This window comes from Urocitellus parryii, chromosome 2 (assembly GCF_045843805.1).
Source record: "Urocitellus parryii isolate mUroPar1 chromosome 2, mUroPar1.hap1, whole genome shotgun sequence".
Classification (NCBI taxonomy): Eukaryota; Metazoa; Chordata; class Mammalia; order Rodentia; family Sciuridae; genus Urocitellus; species Urocitellus parryii.
In genome coordinates this window covers 105319808-105338100 of record NC_135532.1, presented here as the reverse complement: position 1 = coordinate 105338100, position 18293 = coordinate 105319808, and the positions used below count along the sequence as shown (strand labels likewise).

At 36.6% G+C, this 18293-nt stretch overlaps 1 protein-coding gene across 10 annotated transcripts in view; it reads left to right on the top strand.

The window, feature by feature from the left end:
• Window positions 1-18293, top strand: part of Tfdp2 (transcription factor Dp-2) — a 162857-nt gene that overhangs the window by 118526 nt on the left and 26038 nt on the right. For all 10 annotated transcript variants that reach the window (XM_077795291.1, XM_026385049.2, XM_026385048.2 and 7 more), the window contains one exon: window positions 15721-15883. In XM_077795291.1, the coding sequence (XP_077651417.1) occupies window positions 15721-15883 (163 nt within the window). The remainder of the gene's footprint in view (window positions 1-15720; window positions 15884-18293) is intronic.

Genomic DNA, 18293 nt, shown 5'->3' with positions numbered 1-18293 from the left:
CTATCTAATGGAAAGTTCTCTTTCTAACTCACATTGTTATTTATTGATGTTTATACTATTAAAGTATAGGTACAAGTTCTTAGATATGTATTAAGCAGTGTTATAGGCCTTAAAAATGGACTCAATGGTAGAATGAAAGCTTAGGCGCTAGGTTCCATCTCTAGTACTGTGCACACACATACACAAAAATGGAACTATTTCCTGGTTAAGAACCTATATACTATAAATAGTATGTTATGGTTTTGATATGAGATGTTCCCCAAAAGCTCCTGTTAATCCAGTAGTATTCAGAGATGAAAATGATTAGATTAGGAGAACTGTAACTAAATCAGTTATCCTCATTTGAAGGGTGAACAGTAAGCAAGCAGGGCATGGCTAGTAGAGATGGAGGTGGTCACTAGAATTGCACCCTGAGAAGGTGTATGTATCTTCCCCCTTCCCCCATGTTCTGCTTCCTGACCCTGACATTAATGGAACACCTTTCCTTTGCTGGGTCCTTTCCCCATGATGTGCTACCTTATTGAGGACCCAGAGCAATGGAGTCAATCTTCTGTGGACTGAAACCTCTGAAACCATGAGCCCCAAGTAAACTTTCCCTCCTGTGAGGTGTTCTTGTCCAGTATTTTGGTCATAGGGATGAAAAGCAAACTAAAATACAGTATAAAAAAACATGATTCTTGCCAGCCATGGTGGTGCACATCTGTAATCCTCAGCTTGAGAGGCTGAGGCAGGAGGATCATGAGTTCAAAGCCAGCCTCAGCAACTTAGCGAGGCCCTAAACAACTTAGTGAGTGTCTCAAAAAATATATATTAAAAAGGATTGGGGATGTTGCTCAGTGGTTAAGTGCCCTTGGGCTCAATTCCTGCTACCAAACAAACAAATACCAAGATTCTCTTCATTTTCCTTCATAAGAGAGAAGTGTAAAGATTACATATCAAAATGCTAGGTTAATTTTACTAGGGGGATGGGGTGGTGGCTTAGTGGTAGAGTGCTCGCCTTGCACATGCAAGGTGCTGGGTTTGATCCTCAGCACCACATAAAAATAAAATAAAAGGTATTATGCCCAACTACAACTAAAAAATATTTTTAAAAATTATTAGGACAGATTTACTTATTCAACATGCTTGGGACCAGAGTGTTTCAGAATTTGGAGTTTTTCAAATTTCATGGTTTTGCCTGATTTTGCCTGATTAAGCATCCCTAATCCAAAATCCAGAATGCTCCAAAATGAAGAACTTTTTAAGTTTCATATCAATACTCAAGAATTTCACATTTTGGAATATTTGGGATTTGGGAGGGTTTTGGAACTTGGATTTTGAAATTAGGGATGCTTGGCTTTTATAGCCATTGATTCAACTTTCCCTTTTCTCTGTTTAATACAATTACTTTTTTTCTTAGTGTTTATTTTTTTAAAAATTTTTATTTAAAAAAAATTGTGATTAAATCCAGTAATGCTCTACCACTGAGCTACATCCCCAGCCCTTTTTATTTTAAGACAGGGTCTCACTCTATTGCCAAGGCTGTCTCTAACTGGGATCCATCTGCCTCAGCTTCCTGAGTAGCAGTGGTTACAAATGTGCACCACCACACTAGACTCTTCTTATTTTTTAGTATAACTTGCTGTATTATATCTCACCCCCACTTCTAGTCCACCAAAACAATTGCTAAATGTGTTTTTTTCCCTCAAATCTTGTCCAAAATAAGTATAAGATTTAGTGCAGTGGTGTTTTATTCCTCCTTTGTCTCCTTTTTTTCCCCTCTTGTTGCTGGGGCTTGAACCTAGAGTCTTGTACATGATAGGCAAGCACTGTACCATTGAGCTACATTCCCAGCCCCGTCATTTAATCTTTTTTTTTTTAAACATCAAGAATCTTTTTTATATATAACTTTGTGTATTTAATTTGTTTACGTGGTGCTGAGAATCGAACCCAGTGCCTCACACGTGCTAGGCAAGCGCTCTACCACTGAGCCACAACCCCAGCCCCTCATTTAATCTTAATTATCTTTTTTTTTGTCCTGATGGAGCACAGTAAAAGTGTTGTTTATATATAATAAACTGATAATCCATAATAAACTAATACAATTTAAAGTATAATAAGCTATATAGTCAAAATCAATATGATGAAAACCCATGCTCTGCTTCAGTGGTGTTTATCAAGTCAGTTCACTCATTCAACAAAAGTATTTTGAGTATCTGCAAATTGTTGGTGTGTTCTAGATATTAGGGATAATAACAGGCAAGACAGAAATCCCTTCACTTAAGGAACTCACTGGGAGGAAGCAGTAAACAAATAAAATACTTTTAGATGTAATACATATTATGCAAGAAAAAAAAAAGAGTAGCTTGGTATGGTAGTGCACACCTATAATCCCAGCAGGAGGGTCACAAGTTTGAGGTTAGCCAAGCAACTTAGACCCTGTTTCAAAACTAAAAAGGGGGAACCTGAGTATGTTAGCTCAGTGGTAGAGTGCCCCTGGGTTTAATTGCTAGTACTGGAATAAAAAGCAGGGGAGAGTGATTTGTAGAGAGTGTTGCAAGGGTTGCAGCTACTTTCAAAAATGTTTAAGGAGATCTTAGAGTGCAAAGAAGCCAAGAAGGTAAATAGCCAGCAGTCAGTGGGGGAGCAGGGATTCTGAGCCAAGGGAATGGAAAATGCAGAGCCTCTAAGGGAGGAGGTGTGTACATTGGGTGCACCGTAGACTGGAGAGAGAAGGAGAACGGTGGTGTGAGCTGAGGATGGAGAGGCAGGTGGGCTTCAGGTCATTAAAGGCCTTGTGTTTCGTTCTGAGGAATGTTTTAAGCAGGGATATCTTACGATTTAATTTACACTGGTTTCAAGTAACTAATGAATTCTAAGGAAACAGAGTGGAAGTCAAAAGACTATTTCAGGGACACTGGCTTGGCAGTGGAGATGGAAAAAAGTGGATAGATTTGGAGGTAGAACCAGAGGGATTTATTGATCGATTGAAGGAAAAGGGAAATGAAAGATGGCTCTTGATTTTCTTTTACTTGAACATTGATGTTATTTCCATTTATAGCAGTTAGGGATAGGTTTGTGGAAAGAACTGAGTTTTGTTTTAGACATAGGAAGTCAGGGAGACTTACTAGTTATCAAAGTGGTAGTGTCATTAGCATAGAAGTGGTCATGGGCTTGGATGACATAATCCAGGGAGGGAGGTAGTGAAGGTCTATAATGGAAAAGTACTCATTTCCTATTTCCATCCCCACCCCACATTTCATATCACAGAAGGTGATTCTTTGTTTGCTAGATTAAGTCAGGTTTTAACTTTATAACATTACTGAACTTTTTTTTTTTAAATTTAAACATTCTGGTGGACTCCTTTTAATTAGGAATGAGGCCTAGGGATATTGTTCAATGGTAGAATGTTAGCATGTACAAGGTCTTGAGTTTCATCCCCAACGCTCAGAAAAAAAAGAAGAAATGAAAATTTTTTTAATATTTATTTTTTTGTAGTTGCACACAATAACCTTTATTCATTCATTCATTCATTTATTTATTTTTATGTGGTGCTGAGTTTCGAACCCAGGGCCTTGCACATGTAAGGCAAGTGCTCTACTGCTGAGCCATAACTCCAGCCCCTGAAATTTTTTTTATATAATGTATAATTTCTTTCTCTCTCTCTCTCTCTCTCTCTCTCTCTCTCTCTCTCTCTCTTTTTGGTGGTGCTGGGCATTGAACTCAGTGCCTTATGCATGCAAGGCAAACACTGTACCAACTGAGCTTTATCCCCAGCCCTAATTTCTTTTGTTATCTAATTTTTTTAAGTTGTTGATAGAAACTTTGTTTTACGTATTTATTTATATGCGGTGCTGAGAATCGAACCTAGTGCCTTCCACATGCTAGGCAAGCACTCTACCACTGAGCACAGCCCCAGCCCTACTATGTATAATTTCTCATTGAAATGGAATGTATATGTTGCAACTTAACCCTGGACTGCAGTAAGTCATATTAAGTAGGTTACTTTTGTAACCTGATATTGGTAGAATATGAAAACAACAACAAAAACAAACAAATAAACAAAAGTGATTTGTGGATTTTAGATAAGTGTCTGAAAGATAAATATTTTTTATTCCTTGAGTATTATAAATTGGAATACTTCAAGTTACTGTTGTAACATGCTTTTCACACTACTGTGTATTAGTAGTTTTATTTTCTTCCTTTTAGTTCATCAGTTTGGTTTTATTTGGTAAAGGATGCTTCCTCCCAGTTCATTTATTTGGTTTATGAACTAATAAGATATCACAGTGTTCTCGTCTAGTGTCATACGTTTAGTGTCATTTAGAAAGAAAGGGTCTTGCTGCTTCAAAGAGCTCAGGTTCTAAGAAAATGTGTAATCCCATCTACTTAAGGAAACTTTCAGTTTAAGATGAGGGACTGAATATTCATGTTTTCTCCCTCTTCCTAATATCATACTGAAATTACAGTGTTAAAAAAAGAAAGGAAATATATGTCTAGAGGTACTATCAAAAGTGGTGGGGTATAGATTTTCCAATTCCAAGATAGACTCTGATATGGTTATAGTGAGTGATAAATGAAAATACAGAAATGTACACCCCAGAATAGGCAAAGAAGTAAGAATGCATTGGAGACGGGAGCCATTCTTCCTTGTATTGTCATGGAGAGGCTCCATTCTTAAGACTGATGGCTATAAAGGCAAGAATGAATGTTGGAGGAATCACAGCAGTAAAATAAAGATTATCTAACAGTATAGCTGGACCAGCCCTCTAAAACCCCTTGAAGCTCTCATCCTGTCTCCACATACATAGCAATCATACCAAAACCATTTTGTTCCCCAGACTAGAATTTGGAGAACTGGTTGCAAGGAAACAGAACTGCCTGCCAGTAATGGTTTGAGTCTTAAATGTCCCCCAAAACTTACACTCTAAAGACTTGGACACCAGCCTGTGGTGCTGTGGAGATGGTGAATGTTTAAGAGGTGGGTCCTAATGGAAGGAAGTGAGCTCACTGGAAGTGTGTCTGGCTACTTCCTGATGAGCAGCTGTGTTCCACCACTCACTCCGCACCATGATGTTCTGCCTCATCATAGACCTAAAGCAACAGGACCAAGCGCCCCTGGGTTGTTTGAAGCCTCTGAAACCATGAGCCAAAATAAATCTCTCTGCCTTTAAGTTGATTTTCTCAGGTATTTTGTCACAATAATGGAGAGGTAACTAATATATATACCCTCAGTTGAGTTTAAGGATTTTTTTCCCCAGTACTAGGAGTCAAACCCAGGGCCTTGCCCATGCAAGATGAGCACTTTGCTACTAATCACCAGCCATTTTTTGAGACAGAGTCATGCTAAATTTCCCAGGCTGACCTCAAACTTGCTATCCTTCTACCTTGACCTCCTGAGTGGCTGGTATTACTGGCATACGCAATCATGCCTGGTGAGTTTAAAGATCTTAGTATGCCCTCCAAGATAATCTTTCCTCATTCTGGCTTTTGTGTCTGTGGGGAAAAGATGACTAAGCTGCTTAACAGCAGTACTACCTGCCATTAACCTCTTTGGCTACCATGGCCCACCCATATACACAGACATGGTATATGGGAAGTGAGCTTTCTGCATGTGGGGAGAACCTTCTTGGGAACAGAGACATAAACACAAGAAACCCATGTACACTGGGCATTTTGGTGCACACCTGTAATCCCAGTGATGCTGGAGGCTGAGCAGGATTGCAGGTTTAAGGCCAGTCTCAGCAATGGAGTTAGACCCAGTCTCAAAATAAAGAGCTGGAGATGTAACTTAGTGGTAGAGTGCCTCTGTTCAGTCTCCAATACTGCAAAAAATAAACACCTGAATCCAACATTCATAAACATGAAAGGACAAGACACTTTTGGAAAACTATCATGAAGGACAAAGAACAAGGTAAATAATCAGAAGTCCCAAATAAATAGGAAATAGTAATATTCCTGTTAGCAGAGAAGAACAGTAAAAAGAGAGTTCTAATTATCATCCTTTGAGAAGTCTGAAGTTTCCTAAGAGATAATATCCATAAAACAAAAATAGCAAATATAAAAAAGGAGGAATGAAAATTCTCAGAAGTTTACAACGCGATTGCTTAAAATTTTTTTTTGAAAAGATTGAAACATGATTAACAGTAACAAAAGTTAAAGGAAAAACTTGGCCGTAGCCTAGTATTACTGCCAAGAATAGCCCAAAAGACTGAATGAAATACAGAATTATCTGTTTGAAGCCATCAGAAAGTTACTGAGGTGGTAAGAACAAGAGAGGCCAAAACTAGAGAAGAGAAAAATTTAGGAAGGTGAGCAACTTCCCCAGTAGCTTTTAGATATGGAGTTATTGGCTGTTTGTGGGCAGGAGGCTGAGAATCTAGGTTTTTGTATGAAATAAAGGAGAAAAACTAAATAATCAGTAGATACAGAGAAAACCATATAAGATATGGTTAATCAACTATACATTGTTGTTATTGGTAAACTAGTAATAGAAGAGAACTTAATATATTAAGACAATTGACAAAAATGGCAGCAAACAGCACATGTAGGGGTGACATCAAAAGCTTTCAACTTGAGATATAAGAAACAAGGAGGATCCCTGTTTTCACCCCTTTTATTCAGTACTGTATTACTATTTAATGTCTTAATCCAAGAAACAAAACTGCCAGTGTTTGTGGATGATCTGATGGTGTGCCCAGGAATAAACCAAAAGAATATGCAAACTGAGTTGAAGTCAATTTAGCAAGGTTACTAGATACAAAGTCAATGGAAAAAACCAATGGAAAACTTCTTTATTCCAGCAATGAATAGAAATATCTAGTAAAAAAATACAAAAAAGTGCATTAACCATCAGAAAAATGCAAGCAAAAACTACAGTGTAAGTAAAACTACATCCACCAGAATGACTACAGTGAAAAACTAAACACCATGAAGTTTGGCAGGGTTATGAAGAACCTAGACTGCTCATACACTACTGATAGCAGCATAAGTTCGCTCATTTTTGGCATTGGCTGTTTCTGTTAGAGCTGAGCATGCATACAGCCTGGGACACATCAATTCTGTTTGCAAGTATATACAAACAGAAGTTGATGTACATATTCATCAAAAACTTATCCAGGAAAGTTTTATAGAGACACTATTCATAATAGCCTCCATGGTTCAAATCCAAGTCATGGCTCCAAAGTAATTAAATTAAACTAATTTAATTAATATTTTAAAGAACATAATAGCCACAACTAGAAAGAAGTCAACAGCCATCTGCAAAATCGGTGAATGAAGTGCGTTCTATTCATACACTGGAGTAAATGAACTGCAGCCGTGAGAAGAATATGAATAAATCACTCAAAGATAGTTTTGAGAGTTGGGGTTGTGGCTTAGTGGTAGATGATTCACCTAGAACATGTGAGTCACTGGGTTCGATCCTCAGCACCACATAAAATTAAAAAGATAAAAAATAAAAGTATTGTGTCCATCTATAACTAAAAAGTTATTATTATTATTTTTATATTTATTTTTTAGTTGTGGGTAGCCACAATACCTTTATTTATTTTTATGTGGTGCTGAGGATGGAACCCATTGCCTCACGCGCAATAGGCAAGCACTCTATCACTGAGTCACAACCTCAACCCTAAAAAGTTATTTTTAAAAGAAGATAGGTTTGAATCAGACACAGAATAGCACATATAAAAAGTATATATATATAAAGTTTAAGACATGTAAAACTAATGATGGATATGGTGGTGGTGGATATCTTTTAGGTGGGGCTCGGGATGGTAATAACTAGGAAGGTACTTAACATGGTTTGCTCAGATCTTTCTTATGTGGGTTGTGCTTTAATAAAAATTTACATTTAAAAACCCAAGCCTAGGGGCTGGGGTTGTGGCTTTGCACGTACAGGGTCAGGGTTCAATCCTCAGCACCACATAAAAATAAATAAACGAAATAGAGGTATTGTGTCCAACTACAACTAATAAATAAATAAGGGCTGGGGCTGTGGCTTAGTGGTAGAGTGCTTGCTTTGCACACGTGAGGCACTGGGTTCGATCCTCAGCACCACATAATTATATAAAGATTTTGTGCCTATTTACAACTAAGAATAAATGAATGGATGAATGAATATTAAAAAAAAAAAAAACCAACCCAAGCCTCGCATGCTTAAGGGTACCATCAAAACAAGCAAGCAAGCAAAAGCTCCAGAAGAGCTAACGACAGCCTTTAGGTAACTGAACAGTCCTGCAAGTCTTTGGAAGGTGGAAGAGGACTACGTAAGAAAAGGAAAGCTGTCCTCCCATGCTGTAAGCTTTTGTAGACTAATTCAAGTTAATTATGAATAGTTCCCAAAGCACTGTTTTCAACCCTATCAAATAAAAAGAAGAAGAAATTACTGTTAATGAAACTGTAAGTAAAAACTTACTTCCTTAGGTCTAAGTTAGTTTTTAAAAAGTCTGAGGTCCTAACTATAGAAAAGAGAAACAGGCTGGAGGTGTACTTGAGTTATAGAGATTTGCTTTACATGTGCAAGGCCTTGAGTTTGATTCCTAGCATGGTGAAAAGAAAGGGGAAGGGAAAAGGAAGGAAGTTTTAAAGAAAATAAGGAATAAATTTTAAAAAGAAAAGGAGAAGCAAAAGGAGAGTGATCCTAAGCAGTAATACCCAAGTGTGCTCTGGGCCCCAGTGCTAGTCTGGAATGGGTGAGTTTCTGGTAACTTGAGAACCTGGCATGGAGGTTCCTAAGCCTTTACAGCAGTTTGATGTTGCTCTTAGCATACGGTGGCTCATGCAGGCTCACGCAACAATTGGAGTCCTGTCAGACTAAGGGTGTAGGTCATCTGTGGCACAGCCGCATGCTGGTCCTGCATGGGAAGACTGTTAAAACAGTGACTGTTTTTAACAACTTTGAGGAGGTACAGTTCATATGTTATGAATGTCAATGTTCATCCATTGACAATGTACAGTTCAGTCAAAGAATTGCACAACCTTTACTGCCAATTCACCACCAGGAAAGAATTACTGCACCAGCACTCCCCAGTCCCTCATCCCTCCCAGTCTTAGGTGACCACTGATCGACCTTCTTCTCTATAGATTTACCTATTCTGAATATTTCATATAAATGGAAATGTACATTATGTGGACCCTTGTGAGTGTCTTCTTTCATTTAGCATTTTTTTAAGGTTCGTCTGTGTTGTGGCATGTATTGGTTCTTCATTCCTTATTCCGGAATAATATTCATTCTACTACCTGAATATACTGTATATTATTTGTTTATTGATAAACATTTTAAGTTGTTTCCTGTTTGTTTGTTTGTTTGTTTTGGGGTGTGTGCACTGGAGATTGAACCCAGGGCTACTTAACCACTGAGCCACATCCCAGCCACTTCTCACTAAGATGCTGAGGCTGAGGCTGGCTTTGAACTTGCAGTCCTCCTGAGCTGCTGAGATTTTAGGCATTCGACACCATACCCAGCTCTTTTCTCTTTTTTGCCTGTGATGTATGATGCTGCTGTGAATGATTTTTAGCCAGTGCTCTTATGGAAATATGGAGAATTGCTTGCGTTTCTCTTAGGTATCTGACTAGGAGTGGAACTGATGGGTCATATGGTTACTTTTTGTTTAACCTTTTGAATAATTACCAGACTGTTTTTCAAAGTGGCTGCCCCATTATACATCCTTACCAGCAGTGTAAGGTTTCTAATTTTTGTATATCTGTACTAACATTTCTTGGATTTTTTTTTCTTTTTTGGCGGAGTGCTGGCAGTTACACTCAGGCCCTCACACATGCTAGTGAAGTACTCTGTCGCTGAGCCATATCCACAGCCCCTACACCTTTTCTTATTTTTTGGTGGGTGGGGTACTGGGGATTAAACTCATGGGCACTTGACCACATCCCCAGCCCTATTTTGTGTTTTATTTAGAGACAGGGTCTCACTGAGTTGCTTGGCGCCTCGCTTTTGCTAAGGCTGGCTGAGCCTCCTGCCTCAGCCTTCCAAGCCGCTGGAATTACAGGTGTGCACCACTATTCCTGGCTCTTTGATCCATTTTCAGTTATTTTTTTATAGCATGTTACATTTTAGGATCAATTTGTTAAATCTAAGCCAAAAACATTGAAAATCTATAAAGAAAAAAATAGATATTATTTGACATTATTTTCAGTCATTTACTTTTTTATACAAATCTATTATTAAGTTTATTTAAAATTATTAGCTAAGTTTAAAATGCAAACCTTTTTTTCTTTTATTTATTTATTTTTGTTTTTATTTATTTATTTATTTTTGGTGCTTGAGATTGAATTTAGGACCTCGTGCATGTTGGGCAAACGTTCTACCATAGAACAGCACCTTGTTTTCTAGTGTTCTTTTGATAATATCCATCCTAACGAGTGTGAAGCATTATTTCATTGTGGTTTTGATTTGCACTTCTCTGATTAGTGATTTTGAGCATATTTCCATGTGCCTGTTGGCTGTTTGTACTGCTTTGGAGAGATGACTTTTCAAGTCCTTTGCCATTTTTTAACTGGGTTGCTTTTGTTGTTATTGAATTGCAGGAGTTCTTCATATAGCATTTTAATAGAAACATGGTTTACTTAACTTTCAAAGAAGTGTCTTACTGAATTGGTTGAACAACCAGATTTCCTGTTTGCTGTAGGTGTTGATTATCCTAGCCTACTTTGTTGAATTTTTATATAGATATTGATTGACTTTTGGTATGATGCTCTATTAGCCTTCCAGTGTGTACATTTAATTTTTTGATTCTGCTATTATTGACCACAAAGCTTCATTTTTGTATTGCTTATAAAAATTCCATTAGTTCTTGAAGGGGAAGAGTCACCTATCATGTGCTGTGTGTTTTAGGCATGGTGTGTTGTTTAATCCTCACAACAACCTGCCAGACGGATATTTGTATTGCAGTTTTTAGAATGGAACACTATATGTTTCCTTCAATGAACTTGATAATGAACTAACTCTATGACACTCTTATGTAGGCTTGTATCTATGTTTCAAGAGTATGATCATCAGCATTTAGTAGCTATTAAAAGTCTAGTTAGTCCTTTAAATGTTATCTGTATATGACAACAGAGGGCAAACCAAATAAGTGATTACTGAGAACTACCCTGTGATTATCTTAATGCTGGCTTAAAAAAAAAAAAAGACCTAAAATTAGATGAAAAACAACCCTGTTTCATTCCTGGCTTTAAAAAAGCATATAACCACCAAGTTGAGAATTTATTTTCTTTAGTAAGCCATTATCTACTTTTTAGCTTGAATATAAAGCCTTATACACAACATTTTCTTTCAAAATAACTCCTGCATTTGTTTTTAGCAGTCTTTATTTACTTTTGCACTTGTACTAATTATATAAATTAGTGTATGAAAAGCCATTGGTTATCTAAATATGCCAAATTCTAGTTGCAAATCGACATAAAGGAGGCTTTGCATAGAAATGTATTTTGTTGGTGGTGTGCTCTTCCATTGATAGGTATAGGAGATATAGTTACTCTTCATGGCATGACTATCACTGATAATTAATGCCTGTCATTGTGGGTTGCATTTAAAGTACATTTATCACTTCTTTTAAATAATACTTTCCCTCATCTATGGCTTGGTTTCCTGGAGGTATGGTCCTTGTAGAAACCTGGAATAAATGCTTGCTCCCTTTTTATTGATTAGTATTCAAGATGATGAACTTATTTCCATCTTCTTCCAAAGGTCTTCTGTTTTAAAAAGACACCTAGAAGTTCATGAATTTAAACATTGTGGTGGGTTTGTACATTGCAATTATTATAACTATCGAAACAAATTGTCTGGCTTTGGTCAGGGGGCCAGTTGACTCTTAAGTTCTTTTGACATGACTGTAATAGTCTTGAATACCTTGTTTTTGGTATGACTAAGATGTTCCAAGTTCATCTTGAATTTTTCCTTCCCTAAACATGAAAGCACCCGTTTCTCTGAGAAACCCTAATTTCTTTAAATGAGAATGTATGTCACACTTCAGTTTGGGATATCGTGGTAATCATTGCTACTAGGTTGCTAATTTTTTCTAGTCCTTTTAAATAGATGGATCTAAGAGACATATACATACCAAGATACAGTATTTCATGGGTTCATATTCAAATCTTATATGGTCTGAAAGTCCTGGTTTTTAAAGACGTTGGCATGAAAGGGATGGTAGAAGTAAAGTAAATGATGGTTATGCATTGGTTTTATTCTGTATTACATGCTCAACTCACCTAAATAATTCTACTGATATGACCACTAATGTGATTATTGAGAACATTAGTTTCATTTTGGTTTTTGTTTGGTTTTGTTTGTTAGGGATTTAACCAGGGGCCTTGTGGATGCTAGGCAAGAGCTCATTACTATGGAACTGTATCCCCAACCCCAGTTTCTTTTTATATACATTCTCATCATTTTTCTCCACTTTTAAAGTAACTGTAACTATCTACTGTGGATCACAAACTCATTTAGATACTGTATTCTGTCCTTCTGAGCCCTCAGTTTTTCCATGTGTACAGGTGGCTGTATATTTAATACTCACTACCAGGTCTCATGTCAGAGCCCTAGTGTCCAAAGCTTGTCCTCTAGTGGTTTCCTCAGAAGGGGCTGGTATACAGGTAATCCCTGAGGTTGTACCTCTTATCTTTGAATGAAAGTCAGTGAATGTAAAGTTCTTGACTCATACTTTCTTTGTTTCTTAAATATGTTTATTTCCTTCTGGTATGTACCTTCTATTGAAAAAGCTGATGCCCTTTTCTTCTAGATGTCCAAAGTGTTCTACTTTACTGGAATGATTTGGTATTTGTCATTCTAGGTTGATATTCTCATTTTTTAAAATTTCATGAATTACAGCATTCACTATTTATTATTCCCTTAAAACAGGTATGGATGTGACAATATTTATTGTTTTCTTCTTGAACCATATATGCTAGATTGTTCCAACACCTCTAGTCCTTGTGGGGCCCATGTACTCAGCTGGTATTTGAGAGGACAGAACTCCTCCTCAGTTCAACTGAGGCCCTAAAATTCGCAGCTGTGCTTCTAGTAAACTCTTATGGCTGTTATGAAGTTATCCTGTTCTCAGGTCCACTATATAGGGCCCCACCAAATATTTCTTTTTCTACTCAGACACTGGTATGTAGGCCTTTTGGCTAAAAACCAAAAAGGTTTGTTTGTCTGTAGGAGCTTTTTGTTTCCTCATTTTGTTGTATTTTTGACAGTAGGTGTTCAGTTTTGCTATATAGTTGTGGTGTCTGTTTTTATGTCTCCCATAAGCTGTAGGCTCATATATTCAGCTACCTATTAAGTATATCCATTTGGAGCTGGGCACTATGGTACAGGCCTGTAATGCCAGTGGCTCAGAAGGCTGAGACAGGAGGATCACAAGTTCAAAGCCAGCCTCAGTCTCAGCAACAGAAAGCAACTCAATGAGACCCCGTTTCTCAGTAAAATACAAAATAGGGCTAGGGATGTTGCTCAGTGGTCGAGTGCCCCTGAGTTCAATCCCTGGTACTTCCCTCCTCCAAAAATATACATATACACCCATTCATATGTTATATAGGCTAATTAAACTCAACATCATTGCTACCCAGTGGAAATATAATGCTGACACTTTTCTGAGAGCTAATTTAAAAAGTAAAAAGTGTATATAGCTTAGTGGTATAGTTTCCTGCCTAGCATGTGCAAGTTCTGGGTTCATTTTACCATAAAAATGCCAAAGAAACACATGAAATTCATTGTAATGCAGGTTGAACATCCCTAATCCAAAAATCCAAAATGCTCCATAACTTGAAACTTTTTGAGTGCTACCATAACACTACAAGTGGAAAGATCCACACCATGAAAGTTTGTTTCATGCACAAAATTATTAAAATATTATGTAAAAGTTACTGTCGTGCTTTATGTATAAATTGTATATGACACATAAGTGAATTTTATGTTTTAGACTCAGGTGCCATCCCTAAGATGTGATGGATGTGCAAATATTCCAAAATGTAAAAAAAATTTGAAATTTTAAATGCTTCTGGTCCCAGGCATTTTGAATAAAAGATACTAATCCTGTATTATCGTTTATTTAATCCAGTATATCTAAAATATTATATTTTAATGTGAAGCTTATGTAAAATTTATATTCACTGCTCAAGTCTTTGAAATTCAGTGTGTATTTTAAGCTTCTGTCTTATTTCTGAGTTCCCTATTTCTTTCCTTGAAACTCTCCATGTCAATCAGTTGCTTAGTTCTTCTGTTTTTTAACTTGAGAATTTTTGCAGTTCCATCGCTTCTCCAACCTAATCACTGCCCCTGTCTCAGGGCTCACTGTTTCTTGACTGGGTCTTGGCAGTAGCCTCTCAGCTGATCTTGCTGTCACTGCCTTTCCCCTTATAACTTCATCTCCTGCTTTGCACAGATTTATCCTTAACTGGAAAGCGCACTGTACTGCCCGCCCCTCTTATTATCACTTAGTGGTTTCACCACATTTCAGTAGATAAGGAAGGTGAACCATGAGGTGCATGTAGATGGTTCTTTGGGACTATATGGAAAAGGAAGTAAATGTCCTTTTCTCATCTCATTATTTTGAAAAGTGCGTGCTTAGTGTCTGTTAAAGTGCACAACAGAAAACATGTAACTGACTTATTAAATATAAATGTAATATGCTGATGGAATATAGCGAGATGAAGTACAAGTTCCTGTGCATTGGCTCTGAAGGGCCTGGCCTTTATCTACCTTTCTTCCTCATCACTAAGTCGTACTTCACATCCAGGTATACTCATCAAACTGTACTGTTTGATGAGCTCCTGTAGACTGTTTCACCATTCATGTGTCCAGTGCTGCTAATAACCCTGCCTGATAGCTTTCCTAGCTTCCTTCATGTGATGACTCCTCATTATTTGTGACTCTTCTCCAGCAAGTCACCCTCTTTGGGATCATATTAGATGTTGCTCTTCCTACAGTGTTCCCAGAGTATATTGTGAATAACTGACTTGGCACTTACTTTTTATAAAATTGAAATTATCTGTCATTGTATGTGTCTGTCTCTCCATCATGCCCCAACTCAGAATGAGGAAGTAGATCTTGCTTTAGTTTTGTATTTCTGTTTTTTGGCATACAGTTGATGATACTCAGTAGAACTAAATTGAACCTCCTCCATATGTTAAAAATTAAGTTATCAAAGTTTAGGCTTTGGCATTGACCAGATTTAATTAAAGACTTAGATCCAATTCCAGTGACTTTCAGTTAAAAGTTGAATAGGGGCTGGGGATATAGTTTCATTGTAGAGCATATAGGTAGCATGCGTAGGCCCTGGGGCCAATCCCAGCACCACATACACGCAAAAAAGTTGAATAGATAAATAAACCCAAGAACAGTGATGCTTTTAATTTCAGAAAAACTAATATCCATAATTAAAAATAAGTATTAATGATTCTATCAGCTCTAAAAAGGCCAGGGTTTTTATCATTTTTCACTTATTTCCAGTGTCTATAACAGTATCTGGCACGTAGTAGTAATTCATTAATAAATATTTGTTGAGTAAATGGATGATATATATACAAAAGCACTATATACTTTATTAGACTTTTAAGGCAAAAATTAATTTTTAAACATTTCCTATTATCTATTTAAATTTTTACAACTTGAAGCAAATACTAAATTGCTATCCTCTTGCGTTATCTTACAGAGTTTTGTGAAGGAAGTCATTGGTAAGTATGATGGAATATAAATTTTGTTTTCATAATTTTTTTCTCTTCTAGTAAACGAAGCAAAAAAGGAGATAAAAATGGAAAAGGCTTGAGACATTTTTCTATGAAAGTATGTGAGAAAGTTCAGCGAAAAGGTACAACATCATATAATGAAGTAGCTGATGAGCTGGTTTCAGAGTTCACTAATTCCAACAACCACTTGGCAGCTGATTCGGTAGGTTGATCATTAACTTGATATGGAGTAACAATGCTACTACAGTTTACTTCTTGGGGTTGTCTGTGTGATAAATTTGAGGAATCATATAAGCTAGAGCATCCTCAATAAGCTAGGAGTTTTTTTTTCATATTATAGATTGGAGGAGTTTAAAATAAAAATTGGGGGGGTTACTAATGGAACATGCTTTTTTTAAACATGATCTCCTCTTCAGTGACTTCATATACATTTCTGAACTTTACTGTTTCATCAGTGTCTAAGTCAATAAGAAAATGTCACTTTTTATTGGAAAAATCATACATGGACATGCTTATTAACATTCCAGTTCTGTAAGAGTGTGTAATAGAAATTACTCCCTTCTCCCACAGTCCCCATTCATAGATAATATCATTCTTAGTTAATATTCACTTACACCTGCTTGAATATCTTTTTAGAAATTCTTTTATGAATACATGTGATAAAATTTATTTCCTTTTTGTTTTAAACACAGAAGTGATAATGCTTTACATGCTGCATTCTTTATTAATGCATGTTAGAGACTGTTCTTTAAGCTGTAGAAATCATTCTCACTTTTTTCAGGCAAAATAAAGTTACAGAGGGAAATGTACATAGTATACAATTAGATTATTTTTTTCTTACTTTTTGGTAGATAGTTACAGTCAAGGTATAGAATTCTTTGAGTTTTGGTAGTTATGTGCACCTGTGAAACCACTACCACAGTCAAGATGCACAACTTCCCCATGACTTCCAAAAGGTTCTTTGAGCCCTTCAGAGCCCGTTCCTTCCTCTGCTTCCCTCCCTAAGCAAGTATTGATCTGCTTTTTATCACTAAAGATAAAAAGTTCACATTTTACTAAATGTAATTATATTATACGTACTCTACACAAATATTAAATAATAATGCTAACTCTAGTTATAGATGTTTAATTCTTTATTGTTTGTGTGTTGGCGAGTGAACTTAGGACCTTGTGCATGTTAGGCATGTGCTCTACTACTGAGCTACAGATCTGTAATTCTAAACTCTAATGCAATATGTATAGTATTTCAGCCCTCAAAGAGGATAAATATTTTGAGATAATAGGAACTATAGACTACTATTTAATTTTTTTAAAAAATAAACATTTCTTCTTGCTTCTTTTTTTGTCTTTTGTGGTTCTGGGTATTAAACCCAGACTTTACACGTTCTAGTCAAGTGCTCTACCATGAACTGATCTCCAACCCTACCTCCCCACCACCTTTTTTTTAAAAAAATTGTTTATTTTTTTATGTAGCGATGGGGATTGAACCCAGATCTTCATGAATGCTAGGCAAGTGCTTTATCACTGAGCTATCTCCCCAGCCCCTTCAACTCTTTTTAAATTCAATTTTGAGACAAATCTTTACTCAGTTGCTAAGGCTAGCCTTGAACTTGCAATCCTCCTGCCTCAGCTTCCTGTCAGTAGTTGATATTATAGGTGTGCACCACCACACCTGGCTTGCTCTCTTTTCTTAAGAAAATATCAGAAATGGACATTGAATTTAATCAAGTTATAGTTTCCTGAGAATTTTAGAATTTTTACATTAATATGCATAAGTGAGGTTTCTGTTTTTGTTTGTTAACCATCTTTGCAGTCTGGCTTGGTAGTAGTATGCTGGCTTTATAAAATGAATTTAGAGGGCCTGGGGATGTGGCTCAAGCAGTAGCGCGCTCTCCTGGCATGAGTGCGGCCCGGGTTCGATCCTCAGCACCACATACAAAACAAAAATGTTGTGTCCGCCGAAAACTAAAAAATAAATATTAAAATTCTCCCCCCCTCTCTCTTTTAAAAAATAAAATAAAATGAATTTAGAGGCATTCTTTTTTTGTGTACTTCATTACAGGTTTAATAACATTGAATGTCAATTTCAGTTCCCTAAAATTGTACAGATATTACCTGTGAAACCGTCTAATCCTGATGATTTGGTGAGAGGGTATATCTTAGGTAACTTTCTCCATTTCTTCTTTTGTAATACTCATTCTAGAATTTCTGTCTTCAGTAGGTTCAGTTTGGTATTTTCTGAAGATCTTCCATCTCATCCACATTCTCAAAATTATTAGAATTATTTTTCCCAAAGAACCTTTTTTTTGTTTTGTTTACACCAACCTTCTGATTTGTGTTTCTAGGTTTTTGTTTTGTTTTTTGTTTTTGTAGTGCCAGGGATTGAGCCTAGGGTATGTGTGCTAGGCAAGCACTCCACTACTGAGCCACATCCCTGGCCCCTTTTGTTGCCTTTTACTCTTGTAGACTATGATGTATACTTTATATAGTTTAATTATTTTTGTTTACTAATGAAAGTCTTTTTTTTTAAAGAGAGAGAGAGAGAGAGAGAGAGAGAATTTTTTTAATATTTGTTTTTTTTAGTTCTTGGCAGACACAACATCTTTGTATGT